General features: G+C 44.7%; 1 protein-coding gene across 1 annotated transcript in view; it reads right to left on the bottom strand.

The window, feature by feature from the left end:
- Nucleotides 1–665: 665 nt before the first annotated feature.
- Nucleotides 666–23030, bottom strand: part of NUP42 (nucleoporin 42) — a 277634-nt gene continuing 255269 nt past the window's right edge. The window contains exons 6-7 of the mRNA XM_085631527.1: nucleotides 18830–18914; nucleotides 666–2830 (exon numbers count right to left, since the gene is read on the bottom strand). Coding sequence (XP_085487653.1) covers nucleotides 2283–2830; nucleotides 18830–18914 — 633 coding nt within the window. The 3' untranslated portion in view covers nucleotides 666–2282. The remainder of the gene's footprint in view (nucleotides 2831–18829; nucleotides 18915–23030) is intronic.

Genomic DNA, 23030 nt, shown 5'->3' with positions numbered 1-23030 from the left:
CATATATTTGTTACCTTTAATTAAACGGAGAGTTCATTTATCGCATGAGTGTTTTACGGTTTAGTCCCATGTACCATGTTAACTATACAATTTGCCACCATGTGTCCTTCTTGTGTAAATACAAAAACGATTTGTTTGATTGATCATATAATATATGTATTTTCTTTACAGAACGCCCCTGACGAAGGGACAGCAAAGTCCCGAAATGCATTGGGCTCATCATAAGCATTTTGTTGTGATTTCGTGAATATTATGTGGTATATCTATATATTGCACCGCTTATGGTAGATGTCTACCGTTTTTTGTAAAGGTGTTGATACATTCATGATGTTATAATTTGAAGCTGTTGTTACATATATGCTGAAAATATATGTTCAAACGAATATCATTGTTTGGTGTTTCTTGAAATTTTGTCAATGTGATTAATTGTTTGTAACTTAGTTACATGTAGCACAGTGCGCAGCGTCAATCATTAGTTGATTGTACTATCTGACTGGAGAGAAGCCACGTTAGGGAAAGGGATATTATTTCTGTTACAATGAAGACAATGTACCTATGACCAACAGGTGCAGCTGCTTACACAATTACATGACAATGCATCATCTACTGACTTGCTAGGTTAGCAGTCGATCTAGGTTAGAAAATAAGGTCTAAAAGAGACACTATTGAGTCCAGAGTCAAACTGTGTATTAGGTTTTAAAATGTCATTATCTGTGGTTCTGCAAAATCACTACAGGCCTAAAAGAAAGTAGTCACTGAAACTTTGGTGCATGCATTTGCTTGACAGACACACAAATTCTTTCTGTGACCTTGATATTTCATAGGTGCACAGGGCTACATGGAAAAGTTTAAGAGTACTTTTTGCTTCTAGCTTTGGGGGTGGGTGGAGTGCAGCAGAGAGGAGATCCTGGGCTCGAGTTACTGGCCTCGTTCTTCACCACTTACTCCTGACCACATCACATACCCAATACATTCATCTATTGTATGGAGAAACGTTCCTTTAGGCTAGACCACCCACTGTATACAGTGTACGCTTAATTTCAGAACGTTTAAACATGTTCCTGCATGAGACCTCAACACAAACCAAATCAGTGTACCTTCAGAAGGCGATTAATGGGTATGTGCCAGTTTTGCTGAGAGGTGTTTTAGCTAGCTATCCGAGCTGTAAACCAACGAGAGTCCACATTATTAGAAAAAGCAGGCGGGTTGGGGAGGTGTGTTCATGAGATACTATGCAACAGATTGCATGATTGCTACAAAAGAACAACAAATACTTACAGAGGGAGAGAAGTTAGATAAACATAAAAGCATGATATGCTGGCATAAGCATGACATCTTAGCATAGGTTTTCTGGGACCTCCACATTTTTTACTGTAGCCTGGGATAGCTGAGAAGGCCTAGGCCAACAAACACTCTGAACTGAGGATTTATCACTCAAAATGAACCTTCAACATCACCAAAAAGAAACTGTGCCTCAAACAAAGTAACATGTCAAATCCAGTCCCATGGACCACTGGGGGGGGGGGGGCTCTTGCCTCTAGTGAATGTACTTGATTAATTGCTATCACCTATTCAATATGTTTGACAGTAACCTGGTGTGGGCCGAAACTCTTTTTACCCGTATTAGGTAGCATTGCTAGCTTTTGGGTAATACGATGTATATTGTGAACACCAAGATAAATAACCTAAATGATTTTAATTGTTTGTTCACCAGCATCATGGGGTTTTTTGGTATCAGAACTGTGTAAAGCATTTATGCATTTCGGTAGGATGCTTTGAACTAGAAAAAATGGGTAACATTCTGCTGCGTATTTCCCTCTACCATATATACTCCATTTTACCTAAAACAATGTTTTAAAAATGCACGTTTAAAGAAAAGACGACTAGATCGTCTTTTCCCCACAATTTCAAAGCTTGCGAAACTTACAGCAGACATATCCATTGATTTTTGAGGACTTGCTTGCATGTTTAATGTAGCTGGACCACTGTGATAAGGCATTCATGACTTACACAATACCTGATGCACAGAATATATAAAGCATACTTTAATTTTGTAAACGTGGCTGCAGATATGTTATTATAAAAAGTCTATGACCTTTCTTAAATAAATTAACGCGATCCTGGAAAAATGGGTTAAGAGTCCATCTGGATTCCAAAAATATCTAGATTAAAACATCTAAAATGTGCCAATTTATTTTCACAGTTGTAAATCTTTTCTGTTTAGCTGATATGTGTCTGAACGCAACAAATGCAAACCTGTAAAATCAAGCCTATATAATTCTTCAGATAACTAAAAGTTCTGCTGGAGGTGGCTTTAGTGGAATCCTTCCAAGGGTAAACCTCTTTGCTTGAAACTGCTTTAGCTCGTCAGCAGAGAGTTCATTCAGGGGAGTGAGGAGCTTGCCTACCAGGCTGCTTGATGTTGCCACTTGAGTGTTACTTCCAGCACTGCTGGGAGGTTGTCCTTCTTGCCGCCCGAATAAAGAAGACCCTGATGTGATACCAGTTGATCCAGAGGTCCCAGAGGCGGAAGATGCTGAACTGACAAAGCCTGGCCCTGGTATAGTAGTTGAACACGCCCCAAAAACTGAATTAGCAGGGGCTCCAAAGCCCAAAGGAGCAGCACTTCCAAATCCAAAGGGCACTGATGTTGAGGAAGTTAATAAGTTCCCAGAGCCAGGAGCACTCGGTGCAGAAGGAAACGCCAGATGACCCTGAACAGTGGCGGCATTTCCAAACGTAGAGATGCTTCCAACAGCTGGACTGGCAAAGTCTGACTGAGGCTTGAAGCTGAAAGTGGTGGGACTGGCGGCAATATCTGTGGGAAAACCTACGGGATTGATAGAACACAAAGAATTCAAATGAACAAGGGCATCAGCAATTCAAAGAAGAATCAAGTGTGTTATGAATTAACTGCAAAATGTATCCACATTACTTTGCGACTTTACCAACAGGCTTATTAATAATTCTCAACTGAAAAAAAAGACACAAATAAAACGATAGAGGGATATTAGGTCATGCGAGAAACAAAAGTTGAGCCAGAATCCACACAGAAACCCTCATCTACCCACTCAAGGCAAATGAACTTCTATTTAAATTAATTTACACTGGTTGCAATAATTTGGAAGGTTTTTAGAACCCAAAATACGTCTAATTGTGTAATAAAGCAAGAAAGAACAGAATTAACTTGTGGTAGTACACGTGATAGATATTCCTTTAAAACTCGACTGAATGCTGTATCAGGCTTCCATGACAGCTTTTTACCTACCAAAAAACCCAAAGCTTCAACAACCAACTACATTCTACATGGTTTTAAAAAGTAACTTGGGCTTACAAGTTGAAAACGTGGGTGCTTATCCCATAAAGTCATTCTCTCTCACAATGGAGGAGAACTTTAGGACCATACACTGACCAATACATCAATAAACACGATCCATATCACACACACACCTACTGAAGAGTATTAAATGACATCCTCTTTGATGGACTATATCACATGAAGCAAAAAAGGAACGATACCAGCAAGGACCAGAGAATTTGGCACTTAAATAACAAGTGCCAATGCTCTTTCTGGTGGATACTCTGTCTATAGACTGGATGCAGAAAACTCAAAAGCAGTGCTCCTGTGTGCCTGTAGGTGGTGCTGTGTGGCTCTGCGTCAACATCATTCTGCTCCAGAATTGGCAAATGGAGTCACATATAAGCAGCACCTATGCACGCTGACATCAGTTTCTTTCATAAACTCTTCCGCACCCTCAGACGCAGAGCCTATTGGTGAATTGAACAAAAACAGATTTCAGATTCATTGATTGGGATCTTTTTTGATGTAAGAGACGATACCACAGAACGGGGAGGTGGGAGGGCGGTGAGTAACCTGCGGTTAGATAGAGTATCCACCAGAAAGAGTGTTCTTCTGATGGATTCTTAGAACCACAGATTACTCACCTTGTGAATAGATACCAATGAAGTTTCTCCCTTGGTTGTGGGTCTGTTGAATGGCTCAGACTAAAAAACAGTCCTGCAGAAACAAGCAGACAAAATGCTCATCTCCATGGACTTAAGAAAGTAGGGCTTTGGGGGCGTGTGGTCAGGGGTGGCTGGCATGGCTACGAGGGCGGGGGACGGGCGCAGGGAGGGGGTGGGGGTTCAGGGGTTGTGTGGGTGCATGGGTGAATCAGGGTGGTTGTGGGGGGGGGGGGGGAGAAGTTTGGCGTCTCTGCTCCTGCCTCTGACTGCAGGAACAAGAAGCAGGCAGCCAGGCTCCCTCCCCTAAGCCATTCACAACGCTGATGGCTAAGGGGCACGGACACAGCGCTCAGCCAGGGGCTGGAGGGGTGGGCATTTTCTACATGCAGGCCGTAATGCAGCCTGCATGAAGATTGGAGAAAATGTGCAGGACTGGTTTGGGCTGCCCGATAGGGCTGATCAAACAGTGACAGCGTACTTAGGAGTGGGCAAACCACTCCTCCCTTTTCCTGCCCCGTGAGCAGAGCAGCCCCGCCCACCAGCAAAGCAGCAGGAAGCAGCATGAAATTATAATAACTCCAAGTTATTTTCATTTTATGTTTCTAATTGCCACTGCTTAAATGCAATGAACGACGCTCCTCCTCCACTGTGTGGTTTAATTACTCCATAACTGCCTGCCAGATATTGAGGACAGGAACTCCGCATAACACGCAGCAGTAGCAGCCTTGGCCCCGGTGCTCCTAGGCCTTCTGGAGGCTGCTTCTTAGTCCTCTGCATTAAGGTCTGCTATGCATTCGCTATCTATCGAGAAATTATCTGTTTCTACACTACCGTGCCTTACTTTGCCCCAGAGAGCCCCATCAAGAGCTGATAGTCGACCCGATCTACTCTACGAACAATGTAAATATCAAATTCTCTCTTGGGGTCCAAACAATGGAGTCTTTCTTTTTCGAGGGATGAGGCGGAGCGAAGAAGTTCGACAAGGCACTATAATGCCTTGGTCCTGATCTTCATTAGTATTTGGGGCAGGAGAGGTAGCGGTGGGACAGAAATCCTATGCTTCACGCTAGATGGAATGGGTCTCCGAGACCCTTCTTGGGAACTCCAGTGCGTAAAACTGCAAATATTGCTCATTCTTGGTGATGGCGAAGAAATTAAGCCAGGGTTCTCTCCATTATTGGAAGATGCCTTGTGCCACCTTCGGGTGTTTCTAGTATTCATGTTCTGCTAGGCACCGCTGGCCGAGTTCACCAGCTAAATCCACAGATAATTCAACCAGCTCCAGGGGTGCAGAGACTCTAGGCACAGGACCCCACCCTTTCCTTTTTGATCCAGCACCACATGATGGTGTAGTCGCCGAGAAACTGCACCATCAGTCCCTTGGTGGGGGACAGGAAGGCCAAGCGAATTACCCACAGCTCCATTAAACTGATGTGGAGTCTGATCTACGCCAGAAACCAGAGTCCTCTGATTGCAACATCTCAGATGACCTCCCCAACCATGTAGAGATGCATCAGTCACCACTGCCGACTCTAGTTGGGACATGCAGGAGTCTGTCACTGCTGCAACTGCAGTCGAGCAGCCACCACTGCAGGTCTTTTGCAGTCTCCTCTGACACATGGATGAAATGTAATAGGATGCATGAGGTAAGTAGTCCAAGAAGCCTTAGAGCCATCCTCGCTGAGTCCCAGGACAGAGGCTGAAAATTCAGGATCACAGAAGAAAACAAGTTACTTACCTGTAACTACAGTTATCCAGTATTGGTATCTTTTATAGATTCACATGCCTGAATCATTCCACGTCGCCGAGGCGGGAGTCCCCGGGTAAATAAAAAGTAGTGCCAAAAGTGTTAGTAGTAGTAGTAGGCCCAAAGAAAAGGCCTAAAGCCTAGATCTTAGCAGCCTATCTACCTCATTTTGCAAAAGAACCCAAGAATTGGTAACAACCAATCAGACATCAGCACCCTTCTAGAACCCTCTCAGCAGAGCCAGTTCTCCTCAGATTTTCCTAGCACAAGTGGGAAGTAAATGTCCCCAAAACATCGAGAACTGACTCTACGGGGAGGAGGGTGGGTGCATGTGAATCTATGAAAGATATCAATACTGGATAACTGTAGTTACAGGTAAGTAACTTGTTTTCTTATCCAGTATTGGGGTATCTTTCATAGATTCACATGCCTGAATCAGAATAGCGAGCAGTATACCAAGTATACAGTCGTTTGCGGATGGTGGGAGACTAGTGCTGATACTCTCCCAGTTGCATCCACATCTCGTTAATAAGAGGTATAAGAAAAACAAACTTAAAATTCGAAATATGCAAGCTACAAAGAGAAAGCAGCATGTAGCGCAATAACATTCGAAGTGAAACATGACATTTTATAGAACATGCTATCGTCATGATAAAAGATAGTAACATGTATACAAGTAGACTTATATAAAATGCGAAAAGTAGAAAAAGGTCCCTGAAAACCATCTCAGAGGAAAAGATGTCGCAGGACAGCTTGTCCGACCGCTGCATCGTCTTGATGCGTAGATTGGAGGCAGTAATGTCTTGTAAAAGTGTGGATTTTCTTCCATGTCGCAGCATGGCAGATATTCTCCAGAGTCACCCCAGCAAACAATGCTGTAGACGCTGCTACCGTTCTTGTGGAATGGGCCTTGGCTTTCCGTAATAAAGGCCTGTGAGCTTTGTCATGGCAGAAATGGATCGTTGATGCTATCCTTCTGGCAATAGTGGATTTTGTGACTGCATTCCCCAGGGTAGCTTAGCCATAAGCCACAAACAACTGGTCAGACTTCCTAAGGTCCTTTGTCTTCTGAAGATAAAATTTGAGACATCTCTTGATATCCAGTGAATGTAAGGCTCGCTCCACTGGAGTAGATGGGTTAGGAAAGAAAGTCTTTAACCTCACAGGTTCATTAAGATGAAACTGCGACGGTACTTTAGGGATGAATGTCGGATTAGTTCGGAGGTGTACGTAGTCTTGAGTGAAGTGTAGAAATGGTTCCTTTACAGTGAAAGCCTGAATTTCACTCACTCTTCTAGCGGACGTAATGGCCAGAAGTAAGGCAACCTTCCAGGTAAGGAATTTGAGATCAGCCTCATGGATAGGCTCGAATGGATGCTTCATTAATTGCATTAAGACCGTGTTGAGTTCCCACTCCGGTGGAGGAAGCCTGACCGGAGGAAACTCCCGGAATAGTCCTTTCATGAACTGTTTAATCAAAGGGGATGAACACAGAGAAGGACCATGAGCACCCTTTCTGAATCTGGAAAGTGCGGCTAAATGGACCTTGACTGAAGTAAAAGAGTCCAGATCTTGCCAAATGTAACAAATAAGGTAGGAGCTGCTCCGCAGGAGCTTCCACCGGGTGAACATGGTTAGCCTCGCACCAACAGCAAAAACTTCTCCATTTTAGACGGTAAGTTTTTATCGTGCTGTGAGCTCGTGATTTTGTTAATATGTCCATACAGTCTTGAGGGATGTCCAGGTCTTTGAATTCTAAGAAATCAGGAGCCATACGTGTAAATGTAGGGACTGAGGGTCCGGGTGGAGTACCTGACCTCTGTTCCTCGACAGCATTGTGGGCGTCGGAACAAGACGGATAGGCTGGTCCTGGGATAATAGCAAAAGCTCCTGATACCAGTACTGGCGTGGCCATCTGGGAGCAATCAGGATGAGACGGCAGCCCTCCAACTTCATCTTGTGTATGACTCTTGGTATTAGAGGTATCGGGGGGGAAAAGCGTAGGCACAAATCCCTGACCATCGCATGGACAGGGCATTTCCCCTTGACCCCTGTTGATGGTATCTGCTGGTGTAATAACAGCATTTCTTGTTTTCTTTTGTTGCAAACAAATCCAGTGTCGGCGTGCCCCAAGCTCGGAATACTCTGAGCACTTGAGCCTGCTCTAGTTCCCATTCGTGGCAGTCCGATTGGGACCTGCTGAGCGTGTCCGTTAATGTATTGCAGAGACCACTGACATGTTCTGCTCTGAGGGCTATGTTGTGGAGCGTGACCCATCCCCATAACTCCTGAGCCTCTGCGGAGAGAGTTGCTGATCTTGTCCCTCCTTGCTTGTTCACGTAAAACATACTGGTGGTATTGTCAGTCCGAACCAATACCGAGGAACCTGCAATTCTTGGAAGGAAAGCTTGCAGAGACAGGAAAATTGCTCACAATTCCAGACTGTTGATGTGCTTGTTCCTGTACTCTGGAGACCACTTCCCCTGTATCTGTAAATCTTGGAGATGACCTCCCCATTCTTCCATAGAAGCATCCGTGGTGAGGAAAAAGTCTGGAACCTTTTGTATGAAAGTGAGTCCTTCTGCTAGTTTGGGTATGTGGGACCACCAACATAGAGCACTCTTCATGCCTGGCGTGACTTTGAGGATGTCGTCGAAGGAACCCACAGCTTGCTGCCACTGAAGATGTAACTCCTCCTGCAGGGGTCTCATCCGAAGTCGTGCCAAGGGGACGAGGTGTATTGCAGAAGAGCACATCCCTAGGAGCGACGCGAAAAAGCGGACAGAAACTGACTTTCTTCTGAAAATCAGGATTGCCAGCTTTTGAAGACAAACCTGCCGTTCGTGAGATAAGAATGGCTTGCAGCGGACGGTATCTAGCAGAGCTCCCAGAAAAGGAAGGACTTGCATCGGGTGTAACTGAGACTTGCTACTGTTCACAGTAAGTTCACAGTAAGTTCACAGTAAGCCCCAGAGAGTGGAACAGACGAAGAGATGTTTTCACAGCAGTCTTGACTGCGCTTTCCGAAGGGCCTTTTAGTAACCAATCGTCCAAATACGGAAAGACTTGGATTCCCTGGGATCGTAACGCTGCTGCCACAGGAGCTAGACACTTCGTAAAGATCCTTGGGGCAGATTTTAGCCCAAACGGGAGCACTTTGAACTGATAATGGGCGCCAGCCACGGTGAATCGAAGATACTTGCGATGCTTCGGATGTATTGGGATGTGATCGTAAGCGTCATCCATATCCAAAGAAACCAGAAAATCTCCCTCGTTGAGACAACCTAGAATTTCTGCCAGCGAAATCCCTGCTTCTTGAGGAATTTGTTCAAGTTCTAAGATCGGACGCCACTCGCCCGATTTCTTCTTGATGAGAAAAAAGCGGGAATAGAAACCCATCCCCTTTTGAAGTACGGGAACCTTCTCGATTGCATTATTGAGGAGCATCGTTAAAGCTTCTTTGAATAATAAGTGAAGACGAGGGGGAGGGGGTCCCTTGGGTGGTGTGGTGGGTGGTTTGGTGACAAACTCTAAGGTATGACCGTTGTGGACCAGGTCCAGAACCCATTGGTCCGACGTAATTTCCTGCCATCTGTTCGTAAAAGTTGAAATTTTCGCACCCACAGGGAGGGGAAAGGGAGTGGAAGGCGCCCTGCAGAAATCATTGCTTCCTTGTGGTGTCTCGTCCTTGATTCTGCGACCTTTTTCGTCCGCCTTGACGAGAGAAACCAGACGTGTTGGTTTGTCTGAATGAAGACTGATCAGATTGTCTATATTGAGGCTGGTACCTATTCTGCTGGGTTTGATACCCTCCTCTGGAAGAAAAACCACGGCCTCTTGCTCCTCTGAAGGTACCGCGTTTGTACTGCAAGGAGCCCAAGGATCTTGCGGTATCGGTATCAGTCTTTATTGCTTGGAGTGCGTCATCTATATGTTTTCCAAACAACGATTCGCCATCATAGGCCATATCCAATATCTTTGTCTGGACTTCTGGTCTGAAAGTGGTGGCCTTAAGCCAGCCCTGGCGTCTGAGTACAGCTGCACCAGCCAGCTGGCGAAAATTAGTATTAGCGATATCCAATGCGCAGTCGATAGTCTTGGATGATGCGCGCTCACCCTCCAACAAAACTTTCCGAGCGTCTTGTCTGTTGTCCTCAGGAATGAGCTCGATAAAGCTGGCCATTTCTGACGACATCTGGCGGTCAGAACGCCCTATTATCGCTAGCGAGTTGGCTGCTCTGATGAAGGCAGCTGCCATCGTGGACATTTTTTTGCCAATTAAATCCAAACGACGCCCCTCTCTATCCGGTGGTGTAGTAACAGGTGTTGCCGGATTTTTAGATTTTTGTTGGGCTGCCTGTGAGATGACCGAATCTGGCCGAGGATGGCCAATGAGACAGGAGGGACTATTGGCCGGTGCACGGTATTTTTTGTCTATCCGCGGAAGTACCGCTGGCACAGATGCAGGATTTTTCATAATTTTGATCCCTTCTTTCCAGATGTAGTCAATGATTGGGATAGCTCTGGTAACCTTCCTTGACTCCTCCTTAAAATCATGGAGAAAACAGTCAGACTGTTCAATGGTAACCAGCACTTGGAACCTGGTCGCAGCCCGCTGCATAAGATTATGAAATCCCCCTATATCCTCTGGGGGCGAGTCAGATGGAAGAGGGGTGGGTGGCGAAGGCATAGGGATTATATATGAATCCCAAGGATCTGCTGGATCTGGCAGATCACCCTCTTCAACTTCTTCCTCAGAGGTTGAATCTTGAACCTGACACGTGTCCTGTGGAGGATCAGGAAGTTGAGGCATTGGAATAGGAGCCTCAGGTGAGGGCAAAGGATCCGGCAGCGGCACAGTTAGTGGAACCTGCGGAATGGCTGGCTGCGGTGGAAAACGCTGTTTATAATCTGTAAGCATGGCTTGCAGGTCTTGAATCAAAGTTGGAGGCAGATGTGACATCTCGCTCTGGCGATGTTGTTTATAGTAAGGTTTATGATGCGGGACTACAATGTCCTCCTGATAACAATGCTCTTGATAATTGTCCTCCTCCTCATCATCGTCATCTTGACATTTGGGGGCAACTCAGAAGGATGGCAAGCAATTCCAAAGGGTCCTTCGTCCTCGTCCTATTCATCATCCTCACCCTGCACATATGTCTCCAGGAGATGTGAGGGAGTAAGCGGTGATATATCGCTACAGTTGTGGCGTTGAAAAGTTTTGAGTTGAAAACTCCTGGAAGCAATGGGAGTGGAATGAGAGGGCGCCCATACAGGTTTCGTAGACTGAACAGGCAAATCTCCTGGCATCGTCGCAGACGGGCTCTCAGTAGATACTTTTGATGTCAGCAGGCTTTTAGTGTCCATCGTCGACGGGCTCGACGTAGACGGGTCCCGACGTCGACGGGGCCCGACGTCGACGGGGCCCGACGTCGACGGGGCCTTCGTCGTCGATACTTCTCTCTTCGACGATGAAAGCTTCGTCGACGGCATCGTCGTCGATATGGTCTTCGACACTGGCTTCGTCGGCGAGGACTTCGTCGACGATCCCTCGACGACGGGCTTCTTTGACAGGATAGTAATCCTCGTCGACAGAATAGGAGAGGTAATAGACGTCGTCGAGATAGTTTCCGTCAACGAAGGAGCAGAAGAAGTGACGGAAATCATCGACGAAGGAGGGAAGCCAGAGATTTTGAAAGGCTTTTACTCACTGTTTGCGTCTTAGAGTCCTTTACCGCAGAATCCAGAGGAGAGTGCGCTGATTCAGTGGAAATGATGGGATCTCTCAGAGAAGAATCAGAAGTAGAGTGGGAAGTTTTATGGCGTTTCTTCCCCTCACTGGAAGAGCGGTCATGCAATCTAGCCCTTTTGCTAGAAGTAGAGGCTCTGTCATCCTCCTCAGCCGAAGAGGATTTAAGCCACAACAGCACTCTCGCCTCCCTATCCCTAAGAGTTTTGGTAGGGAAGGTGCGGCAAATCTTGCAATCTTTTGCCTCATGTTTGGGGTAGAGGCAGTAGATGCAGTCAACATGTTGGTCATCCACATGGACTCTCTTCCTGGCGCAGGTTCTGCAGGACTTAAACAAGGCCTTCTTGTCAGACATGCTGAAAAAGTTGAAAACTGAGTGGCACTCAGGGAGACTCCCTTCCACACGACGTGCAGTGAAAATCTGAGGAGAACCGGCTCTGCTGAGAGGGTTCTAGAAGGGTGCTGATGTCTGATTGGTTGTTACCAATTCTTGGGTTCTTTTGCAAAATGAGGTAGATAGGCTGCTAAGATCTAGGCTTTAGGCCTTTTCTTGGAGGCCTACTACTAACACTTTTGGCACTACTTTTTATTTACCGGGGACTTCCGCCTCGGCGACGGGGAATGATTCAGGCATGTGAATCTATGAAAGGTACCCCAATACTGGATAACAAATGTCCTGAACTCGGTGCTCAGGAGGAAAGGCTTGGAAGTGCACTGTATCCAGGATAGCTCCAATGAAGGAGAGCCTATGTGAAGGAGTCAGGTGTGAATTTGGCAGGTTGTATGAAAACCCCAATGATGGCAAGACGTTTGACGTTGTCAGGAGGTGAGCCACCTTCAGCAGCCAGCCGTAGAGGTAAGGGGAAGACTGGTACCCCCAACCTCTGAAGATGTGCAGTGACCACAGCCATCAGATTTTTGTGAACACATGAGGGGGCACTGGTGAGGAACAAAAGGGAGCAAGACAAACTGGAAGCCCTTGTGGCTCACCTTGAGCCGCCGGTAGCATCTGTGGGCCTGCAAGATGCAATGTAAATATAAGCCAATCAATCAATTCGCTTTATTTCGAGAAAAGAATGTCATAAAAGCATTCATAATACAGCATATGTAAAGAGTAGAATAAAATCCAATAAATTTGGAAAGCAGTATGGAACGTATAAAAACTTCAATAGTAATAAAAATATACACACACATATACATATATATACATATACATATATATATATATATATATATATATCCACAGCTTCCGTTTTTCCGTCGAGGCTGCCCACTTCTGGCGCCTGCCCCAAACAGTACAGACACGGACCTCAATTTCAGTGCAAATGTTTATTCAAATATCTTGCGTGCTCGTCGCCATAACGTTTCGGCTCCGCCTGAGCCTTGTTCACATGACAACGTGAATACTGTGAACACACCCTTTTGTAAGAGAAATACACTCAGCACGTGATACTGGCAAGTTAGCATAGACATAGTAAAAAGACTGTACATGCCTAAAAATCTCCATATACAATGCCTTAACATTCACTCGATGTATATAGCAGGTCTTAGTGTTAAAACCATGTACCATAATTGATCAAGTCGCCTTAGCATGCACTGTCATCATTGTGCAATGTACCCAGAGAGGCTTAAATTAATGTAGATTGACATTTATCAATACATCCATGCATTGATGGGCACATTGATCCTACGAACACTATTAATGCATCGTGTTCACAGCCTTCTTGTGCAATGCTTGCACTAACCCGTAAATAAAATGTCAAATATTTGAATTTCATGTTTATCCAATGTCATGCTAAATATATATCTAAATATTCCATATGTAGGAGCATGTGTATAGCTGAATCTATAACATACAAGTGCAGACATGGCCATTTCACATATTACAGGCTTTGCCTTTTGTCTGTATATTGTGATCACTATTGGGTACGGCATTAGCGTTTTGCATCTAAGCACATTATATACTACAGATTTGATCAATTTAGATGTAACTGGATAAATCCCTGGACGTTCCGTCCCATTTAAACAGTACCATACTTCTGCTGCAGGTCCCTGCAGCTGTGCAAACAAAGGGGAGTGTAATAAAGTGCAATGTGCGTGAATAGTGTAATACCACTAAATATGATACTAAAACTTTAAAAACAGGATATCAGCAGTTCTTAATTAACAAACGCATGTAATGGGCAGACTGAGCCCAGTCATGCCCGAAGGTTGATCTTATAAGCCCACCTTAATTTATTGATGATCGTGGTGGGTATTACCATATTTGTAACCTGTACTTTCTTATAATCCCTAATGGCTCATGGAGTACATAAATGAGGTATAGATATTGAGGTCCAACTGGATGAAGTGCAAATCATGTTAAAGTGCATCAGTGCCTAGGTTCTATTTGTATCACGCTTTCCTGAGTTACATCTCGATATATAGATTCATGTACACATCATAGGAATCCACAACAATAAAGTTAGATATTAATGCTAATTACTCACTATAAAATAATAAATAATACATAAGATGATTAAAATATCGACCTCAAAGTGATAAAATCCTTTGTAACATCATTGGATAGATCAAAATCATATATGTACTGGTAATTGCAGTGACCATCTAAAATTGAACTCAATATTATAATACGCAGACACACAAGTATTCAATCCTGACCTAAGATAGTATGCAAATCCTCTGTGACATTGAGCCCCCCCTGGGGATTTAGAGTCTAGGCTGAGTATATACTTAGTCTCTAATCTGCGAAGCTTTGCTTCCCTGTTCCCTCCACGCCTACTATATATATAGGCGACTTAACTATCTATGACATTTAATAATAGACACAGCAAGTTCAAGTTCATTTGGACGAAATATAAAAGCCAATGACATTATATGTTAATGCACATGAAATAAAATAAGTCCAATACAACATGGCCGAAAACTGTTTAAGTGCTAATAGGATTTTGTAAAGTGCGCTTAGTGTTCATTCCCTGACTTATAGCCAACATCCATCCTAAGAACTTGGCTACAGAACATGGAAGTGGGAGGCATCCTGCAGGTCCAACACCACAATCCAGTCTCCAGGATCCATGGCAGTGAGAACCCAAACTGGGGTGAGCATTTCGAACTTGTATTGTGTAGGAAGGTGTTGAGAGGGCTAAGAACTAGGATAGGATCGAGGCCTTCTGTGGAACAAGGAACTAGTGAGAAAGGCATCCAATGCCTACTTCATAGCCTAGTACCCTCTCTATGGCTCCTTAGGTCCTCTGAAAAATGGTCTGATATAGGTGGCAGATGTGGTGGGTCGAAAAGGAATTGTAGGGGCGTAACCCATTTGGAAAATCTGCAGGGCCCATTAGTTGGCTGTATTGTGTTGTCACCACTGCAGGAAGTGGTTAATTCTGCCTCCTACAGGATGGCTGTGTGCCACTAAGGGAGCATTAAAGGACTTGGAGGTTATGGCCGAAGGGGTGAAGTTTGAGATGAGCACAGCCCCTGGAGGCCAGGAAATTGTCTGTTGGGCCCATGGCCCGACCTTAAAAGGCTGGGAGGGTTTCCGTGCGGGTAGTTGAGCCTGACGTCATTAATACACCAAGCCCCTGGCATTCCCCCAAAAAGGGCAAAATTGTTGAATTGCCTGACTGGCGTTGAAAGGTCCAAAGAGAGCATCGTGGCTTGCCTTTAAACACCCTAGAGCCAAACCTGCCTTCTTGCAAAACACGTGGGGACCTACAAAATGTATACAAGTCTTCAAGGATGCCTTAATGTCTCTGGAGAAGCCAGGGGGCCTCATCCAGGAGTGGTGTCCAAGCACCAAGCTTGTTCCCATAGCCCTACCCAGAAATTCTGTGAGGTCCAAACCAGAGTGGATGACAAATTTGGTCACAACCTAACCACGCCGAATGGTTTGGACTAAGGAATCCCATAAGTCTTCAGAGACAGCAGGTAAGGTCTAATTATACCATGTACCATTGTGAATGGGTGTAGCGATCTAGCAAACAGCGTGCATTAACCAACCTGTAGGCAAGGCTGACTGAAGAGAACATACGTTTGCCAATTGTTTCCACCTGTTTTGACTCCCTGTCAGGAGGAGTGGTTGGGAAGGCGTTATGGTTCACTCTACTAGTGAATGCCTGTACCAGCAGATTTTCAGGGTTTGGATGCTGTTCCAAGAAGTCTGGGTCTCTGGAATCAGGTCTATGGCGTCAGGTGACCTGTCAGTTGACTAAGTGCATAGATTATCCTAAATACCCATCAGTTTACCAGTGAGGGCTTCATTGAAGAGCAAAAGAGGATTGGTTGGTGCCTGGCAAGGCTATAGGATCTCTATTAATATATTTGTCTTCACCGAATGGTAAGATGGAGGTCAAGGACCTCAACAGTCCTCCTGATCACTGTAGCCAAAGAAGTGCTTTCCTCTGTTGCTGGGCTTGGGTTGATAGGTGGAGGGGTGGGGGCAGGTGGGCCACTAGAAAGCCAACCTAGTATTGGGTGAGATGTCCATGCGACTGGCATCCTGAAGGTCTATGTACCAATTATCATCATAGAGTTAGGTAGACTCTTCCCCGTTCCCACCACTGATGTCTCAAAAAGGCTGGCTTTGGTCAGAGTCTGAGGCAAGATGTTGATGGAATGTCTGTGTGCAGCTGCACGTTAGTGAAATTGTGTACGAGTGAGATGGATTTACTGGCGGCTGAGCACATCAAGATATTGTGGCCTAAGTCGAGACAACACCAGCTCGGAGTCAAACACCATGATGGGTTGCAGGTCTTCCTCCGGTGGCGACGGTGTCTGTGCCTCCACCAACGTTCGCGGGACCGGCACAGATTTCAGTGCTGGTCCCTATGCCGGTACGGAATCCAAAGCAGTTTCAAAGCAGCCCAGACGGCACCGAGGGCGAACCCACTGGCAGTAACTTAACAGGAAAGTGTGCCAAAGACTTGTAAAAAGGCTTCTTGAAAAGTCATGGCTTGCTGTGATGTCGCTGATGGACCCAGAAATTCGGGGTGCATCAGAACGCGGAACCTGCTCCTTGATGTAATGGGATTGAGACCTGGAGGCACGGAGACGCCCTAGTGCATTCTCTGAAGTCGAGTGGTGGGAAGGGGGCTGAGTCCCACTTGAACTTCTTATGTTTCTCCTTCGACTTACCCAAAGATTTTGACTGCAAGGAAGAACTGCCTTGGGAAAGTCTTTGGAAGTGGATCCTCGCCTTCAAACTGTAGTTGGACCGGCACGGAGTCTACTGGTGTTCCTCCACATAAAGCTTCACCTCACATTCACGGATGGCTTTAGGGTTTATTAGGGTGCAGTCACTGCATGCCTATGAGTCGTGTGATAAACCCAATCACCAGAGGCACACCACATCGGTATCTGTCATAGACATCTGCTTGCAACAGTTACTACAAGGCTGTAACCCTGTTGTCTTAGAGGTTGCCATCCCTTGCACACTGGAAATTTTGGAAGAAAATCTCTTCACAGTGAAGAAAGGAAGGAGTGGAGCTCTGAATTTGCACATGAAGGCACCTTGGAAAGGAATCTACGTCAGCATGCTTAGGGGACACATAGGTGGCTCCATTCTCCACTTTTAGAGCAGAACTGCGTCAATGTAGAGTTGTGCGGTGCCACCTACTGGTGAGGAAGAACACTGCTTTTGAGCTTTCTGTATCCAGATTGGGGCCTGGATAAATTCACAAGGAGAAGAATCTGGAGTTAGAGGTAGCCATCAGAGTCACTTCTTATCATGTATCAATGTGTGCAGATGTTCAGCACAGTATAATTACAGAAGATTTCTATTTGATTTTTTACAGAGCCATTTAGCTCAGGAGTAAATAGTTTAGAACACTGTTCATTTCATTTAATGAATTAAATCAACTGCTGAGCCACTGAATAGTTCATAAAGACATACTATGAGACTAACTTAATTTGAGGTCACGTCTACCTTTCAGACACCCTTGGACATCACTCTACACACACCTGGTATCAAGTGAAATTTTATCAGGGCAGTGTTAAGGGAAATCATATACAACTGAGGCAACCACGCACATCTTTTCCCTGTGTGGTTACAGCACATACTGAATTCAATACAGAGACAATGCAGAAACAGAGACCATCATATCCCAATCTTTGTGCTCCATCAACAATGCTTTAGTTCTTTGTCATAGGTGGATTTCTCAGAACATGGATGCTGTCTAAATTGAGCTTTATCCCTGTATTTTGGTGCATTTAACTAGCAGATTCTAGTTTTACCAAGCTTGCAGTTTTACCATTTATGGATTTGTAAAACTGAAGATACTAGCTTGTCTGCATAAGACTGAAGCTCATATAGTAGCTCATAAGACAAAAAAGAACAAAGCCATCTTTCCAAACATCTCTTTGCAACCATTTCAGTGAAATGTACGCCTTATTATCCTACCCCCAAAAAGTTGGTGCAGAATTGATCAAACCTTGCACATGCATTTTCTAGAATTTCTACACACAGATTGCTCAGCATATACAGGACTTTGGGCACTATTTTATTTATCAGACAATAAACCTAAGACCCAGCTTAAAAGCAGACCATTAAGCCTAACAGCCTGTGCCCATGCAGCAACATAATTCTCATAGACATGTTTGTTTGTACAGGCAAGATGTTGCAGGTAACTAGAGAAGTTTTTCCAATTAATTATATGGCCAAAGAACAAACTAAATTGAGGTATTGTAAGTGATTTCACCAGAAAAGTCATCTCGCAGAGGCCATCAGCAGTACCACATCAGGTAATTATTGGAGCCTCATTCATTTTCTAAAAACGGAGGCATTAGCATATGATGGATTCCTTCTTAGTGTCTTCAATAGTATATCAACTGTCAAGTTAAATAGTTATGTATCAAATTCCATCCTCGAGTAGTGTAGTACCAGAAAACATACTTTCAGAGAACCCATGAAACACAAAATCTTCAACGGTATGCAAAAGTATCCAACAAGACAGCTTGAAAAAACAAAATAGATCACAAAGAACTAGGAGCAGATATCAGGTTTTAATTTTTCTGCTGTTTGGATCAAAGTTCCAAGAGACAAATGGCAACCAAGAAAGTGAAATTTCAGTAAGGTGCCACTTTTAGTCATCTAATTAGCACATAATCTGGATACAGAAAGCTCAAAAGCAGTGTTTATGAAATTTTGCCTATAGCTAGATGGGGGCAGCAATTAATTGCTGGTCAAACCACAAAAACAGGACCCGCTTCAAGACAATTAGGTGCACATAAGTAAACAGGATTTCTGAGCCCTATGGTGAAAGAACTAAAGAACCCTAAATCTTCACCTTGTATATCAAATGCACGCCTGCACAGATGAGGATGTGTACGATAGGGTAACAAGACTCGCCACAATACCGTCAACTTACTTGTTGATCCAAAGCTTGGTGCTGGTAGCCCACCAAATCCAGAGGGGGACTTTGAGTCAGCAACTGGTTTATTTAACTCCAAGATCTAAAAATAAAAATTTAAAGAAAGAAATATAAACTGTACACGGTCATTTCGGTGCAACCAAATGATTGTACCGGACATCCAGAGATCTACCATTTGCACTAAAGAAATTTGATCAATTAGAAGAAACCTTTAAATTATGTCCTGGCTAATAAACATATTATCCAAGAACATGAAACTTAAGCATTTGTTGATTTTGGCATTCACTTCTTTTACTAGATTGTTAGTTCCAGTCATGCATTATGTCTGCCTAGATTAACATTGGATACTTGGTGTATCTTTGCTTTCTCAGCTTTATGATGGTCAGTAAAAAATAGCCAACGATCTTCTTGTGACAGAGCAAAAGCAACCTAACAACGTTTATAGCTCTCTTGTTTATCATTAAAAATGATTTCATATAGTGGAAGGAATATGCTACTTACCAGTATGCATCTGTTCTTGGCATGTAGAGCTGCAGAGTCACACACTTAGGATAGTAGATTGCCATCTGGTGTTGAGCTCGGATGCTTGCAGGTTGTTGTTGTCTTCGGAAGAAGTCTTTGGTCACGAGATAGGTGACTCCTCCCTTGGACGACAGTGCTCATGGGCATCAACTCCATCGTTTGATTGTTTTTCGCCATGATGGGAAGTGATGAAGTTTGTAGAAAAGAAAGAGATGTCCATGTGTGTTGTCTAAGTAAGGCAATGCTGGAACAGATGCAGGTCCCGGGGAGGTGGGTGGGCGTGTGTGACTCTGCAGCTCTACATGCAAAGAACAGATGCATACTGGTAAGTAGCATATTCAGTTCCATATGAGCTGCAGATCACACATTTAGGATAGACTATATAGCAGTATCTCCCCTAGCGGTGGTCACCTGTATCGGTTGCAGCAGTTTGAAATAAAGTTTTAAGGACAGCCTGACCCACAGAAGCTTGCTGCTTTGCTTGCACGTCAACACATTAGTGTTTAGTGAAGGTGTGTGTTGTAGACCATGTGGCTGCCTTACAAATATCTTCTAGGGGAATGTTTCCTAAGAATGCCATGGAAGCCCATATTTTGCGTGTGGAATGCGCTCTAGGGGGAACCGTTAGTGTGCGTTTAGCCTTGTGGTAGCATATTTGGATACATTTAACTATCCACCTAGCTATCCCAGATTTGGAAATGGGGTTGCCTTTATGTGGTGGAGAGAAAGCAACGTACAATTGTTTTATTTTGCGGAATAATTTGGTTCTGTCAATGTAGTAAAGAAGGGCTCTTGACGTCTAAGGTACGAAGAGCTCTTTCAGCTACCGAGTCGGGATTTGGGAAAAGCACTGGTAACTCTACTGATTGGTTAAGATGGAACGGAGATATGACTTTTGGAAGGAATTTCGGATTTGTTCTAAGAACCACTTTGTTACGGTGCAATTGTAAGAATGGTTCTTGTATGGTTAAAGCCTGGACTTCACTTACCCTTCTGAGGGATGTGATAGCGATAAGGAAAGCCACTTCCATGTGAGGAACTGTAGTTCGCATTTATGCAGAGGTTCAAATGGGGGTCCCATGAGCCTTGTAAGAACAATGTTTAGATTCCACACTGGAGAGGGTGGTAATCAGGGAGGAATAATTATATTTAGTCCTTCCATGAAGGCTTTGATTGCAGGTACTCTAAAGAGTGACAAGTGTTGTCTATTTTGTAAGTAGGCTGCTAATGCTGCTAGGTGGAGACGTATGGATGAGTATGCCAAATTACATCTTTGCAAGTGCAGTAAGTAGCAAATGATGTCCTGGATGGATGCAGTGGGTTTATATGATTGTTAGTGCAGTAAATGGCAAATCTTTTCAATTTTGCAGCATAGCAGGCTCTAGTGGTAGGTCGTCTGGCCTCTCTTATAATATTCATGCAGTCTGGTGGTAGGTTGAGATAACCGAACTCTAGGACTTCAGGAGCCAGACTGCCAGGTTCGGTTGACCTGGATCTGGGTGTCTGATTTCTCCATGGTTCTGGGTTAATAAGGACGGGGAGAGATGCAGTTTTTGGTGGGGCACTAGCAAGAGTTCCAGTAGTGTTGGGAACCACGGTTGGCGTGCCCATGTGGGAGCTACTAAGATCAGTTTGAGAGACTGTTGCCTGAGCTTGCGTACTACTAATGGAATGAGTGGGAGAGGCGGAAAAGCGTACGCAAATCTGCCTGACCAGTTCATCCATATTGCATTGCCCTTTGACTGCGGGTGGGGAAACCTGGTGGCGAAGGTGGGGCATTTTGCGTTTTCGTGTGTGGCGAACATATCTATGTCTGGTTGGCCCCATTGTTGGAAAAAGGGTATTAGAACTTGGGGATGTAGTTCCCATTCGTGGATCTGTTGAGTCTGTCGACTTAACAGATCGGCAATCTGATTGTGAACCCCTGGAAGGTGTTCTGCAAGTAGGTATATTTTCTGGGGAATGGCCCATCTCCAAATGTTCTGTGCGAGCTGGGACAGCTGAAGAGAATGTGTGCCTCCTTGTTTCTGTATGTAATACATGGCTGTCATGTTGTCTGTCCGAATGAGGACAGTTTTGTTTTGGAGATGTAGTTGAAATGATTTTAGTGCTAGGAACACTGCTAGCAGTTCCAGGTAATGGATATGGAGCATTTTTTGTTGAGTGGTCAATTTGCCCTGAGTGGTGTGGCCGAGGAGGTGGGCTCCCCTTCCTGTGAGCGATGCGTCAGTTGTCAGCACTATCTGTGGAAGAGACTCTAGGAACGGCCGCCCTTTGGAGAGGTTTGTTATGTTCCACCATTTGAGAGAGCGATGTGTGCGGCAGTCCACCAACACCAGATCCGTAAATTGTCTGTGAGCCTGGTTCCACTGAGGTGCTAGACATTCTTGCAAAGGGCGCATTTGAAGTCTGGCATAAGGCACAATGAAGATGCATGACGCCATCATGCCTATGAGTTGCATGAACACTCTTGCTGGAAGAGAGTGTTGGATTTGGAATTTTGCGATAAGAGCTTGCATATTGGCTATCCTGGCTGGATTGGGATATGCTAGGGCTGTTGAGGTGTTTATTGCGGCTCCTAGATACTGAAGTATGTGAGCAGGTTGGAGGTGAGATTTGGAATAGTTTATTGTGAATCCCAAGTTGTGTAAAATTTGGATAGTTTGGTGAGTGTGTAGGACACACTTGTTGAATGACTTGGCTTTTATTAGCCAGTCGTCTAGATACAGGAAGACATTAATTTGTTGCCGTCTGAGATGTGCTGCTACTACTGCTAGACATTTTGTGAATACTCTGGGTGCGGTTGTTACCCCGAATGGGAGGACCGTAAACTGGTAGTATTGTCCGTTCACCACAAACCTTAAATACCTCCTGTGGGCAGGATGTATGGGAATGTGGAAGTAGGCGTCCTTGAGATCTAGTGTGGTAAGGAAATCACCTTGTTGCAGTAGTGGGAGCACTTGTTGAAGAGTGATCATATGGAAATGATCTGAGTTGATATACAGATTTAGGGGTCTGAGGTAGAGTATTGGTCTTAGAGTCCCCGTCCTTTTTGGGGATTAGGAAGTAGAGTGAATATACCCCTGTACCCTGATGTTCTAAGGGAACTGGTTCTATTGCGTGCTTTCGAAGCAATGAGAGAACCTCTTGTTTGAGGAGTGTAAGATGGTCTTGTGACATGGAACGCTGTTTGGGTGGTATGTGGGGGGGGGTAGTTGTGAGTTCCAGGCAGTGACCATAATGGATAATTTGTTTGACCCACTTGTCTGTTGTGATGGAGTTCCAGACAGGTAGGACCTGTGTTAGTCTTCCCTCGACCGGAGTGGAATGGTCTGGGGGGGAGTGGAGGAAAGTCACTGTTTTGTGGCGGGGAGGTGCGAGTGTTATTATTACCTTGACCTCGCCCTCTTGTTGTTGTTTCCTCTGTATCCGCCTCTAAAATATCCTCTACTGAGGGGGATGTGTGTGTGGCGGTTTTGAATGTAGAGGAGGTGTCCGTTCCAATATTTTTGGAGGCTCCTCTATAGAAGGAGCGCCGAAAGGAGCCACGTGGTTGAGGAGATTGTAATGCTCCCATGGACTTGGCCGTCTCAGTGTCCTTTTTCATTTTTTCAAGGGCAGCGTCTACTGCTGGCCCAAAGAGCTGTTCCTGATTGAATGGCTGACTAAGTATGGT

The sequence above is a fragment of the Triturus cristatus genome, chromosome 10 (genome assembly GCF_964204655.1).
Source record: "Triturus cristatus chromosome 10, aTriCri1.1, whole genome shotgun sequence".
Classification (NCBI taxonomy): domain Eukaryota; kingdom Metazoa; phylum Chordata; class Amphibia; order Caudata; family Salamandridae; genus Triturus; species Triturus cristatus.
Note: the sequence above shows the minus strand (reverse complement) of the source record. Positions and strands in the feature narration are given on the sequence as shown.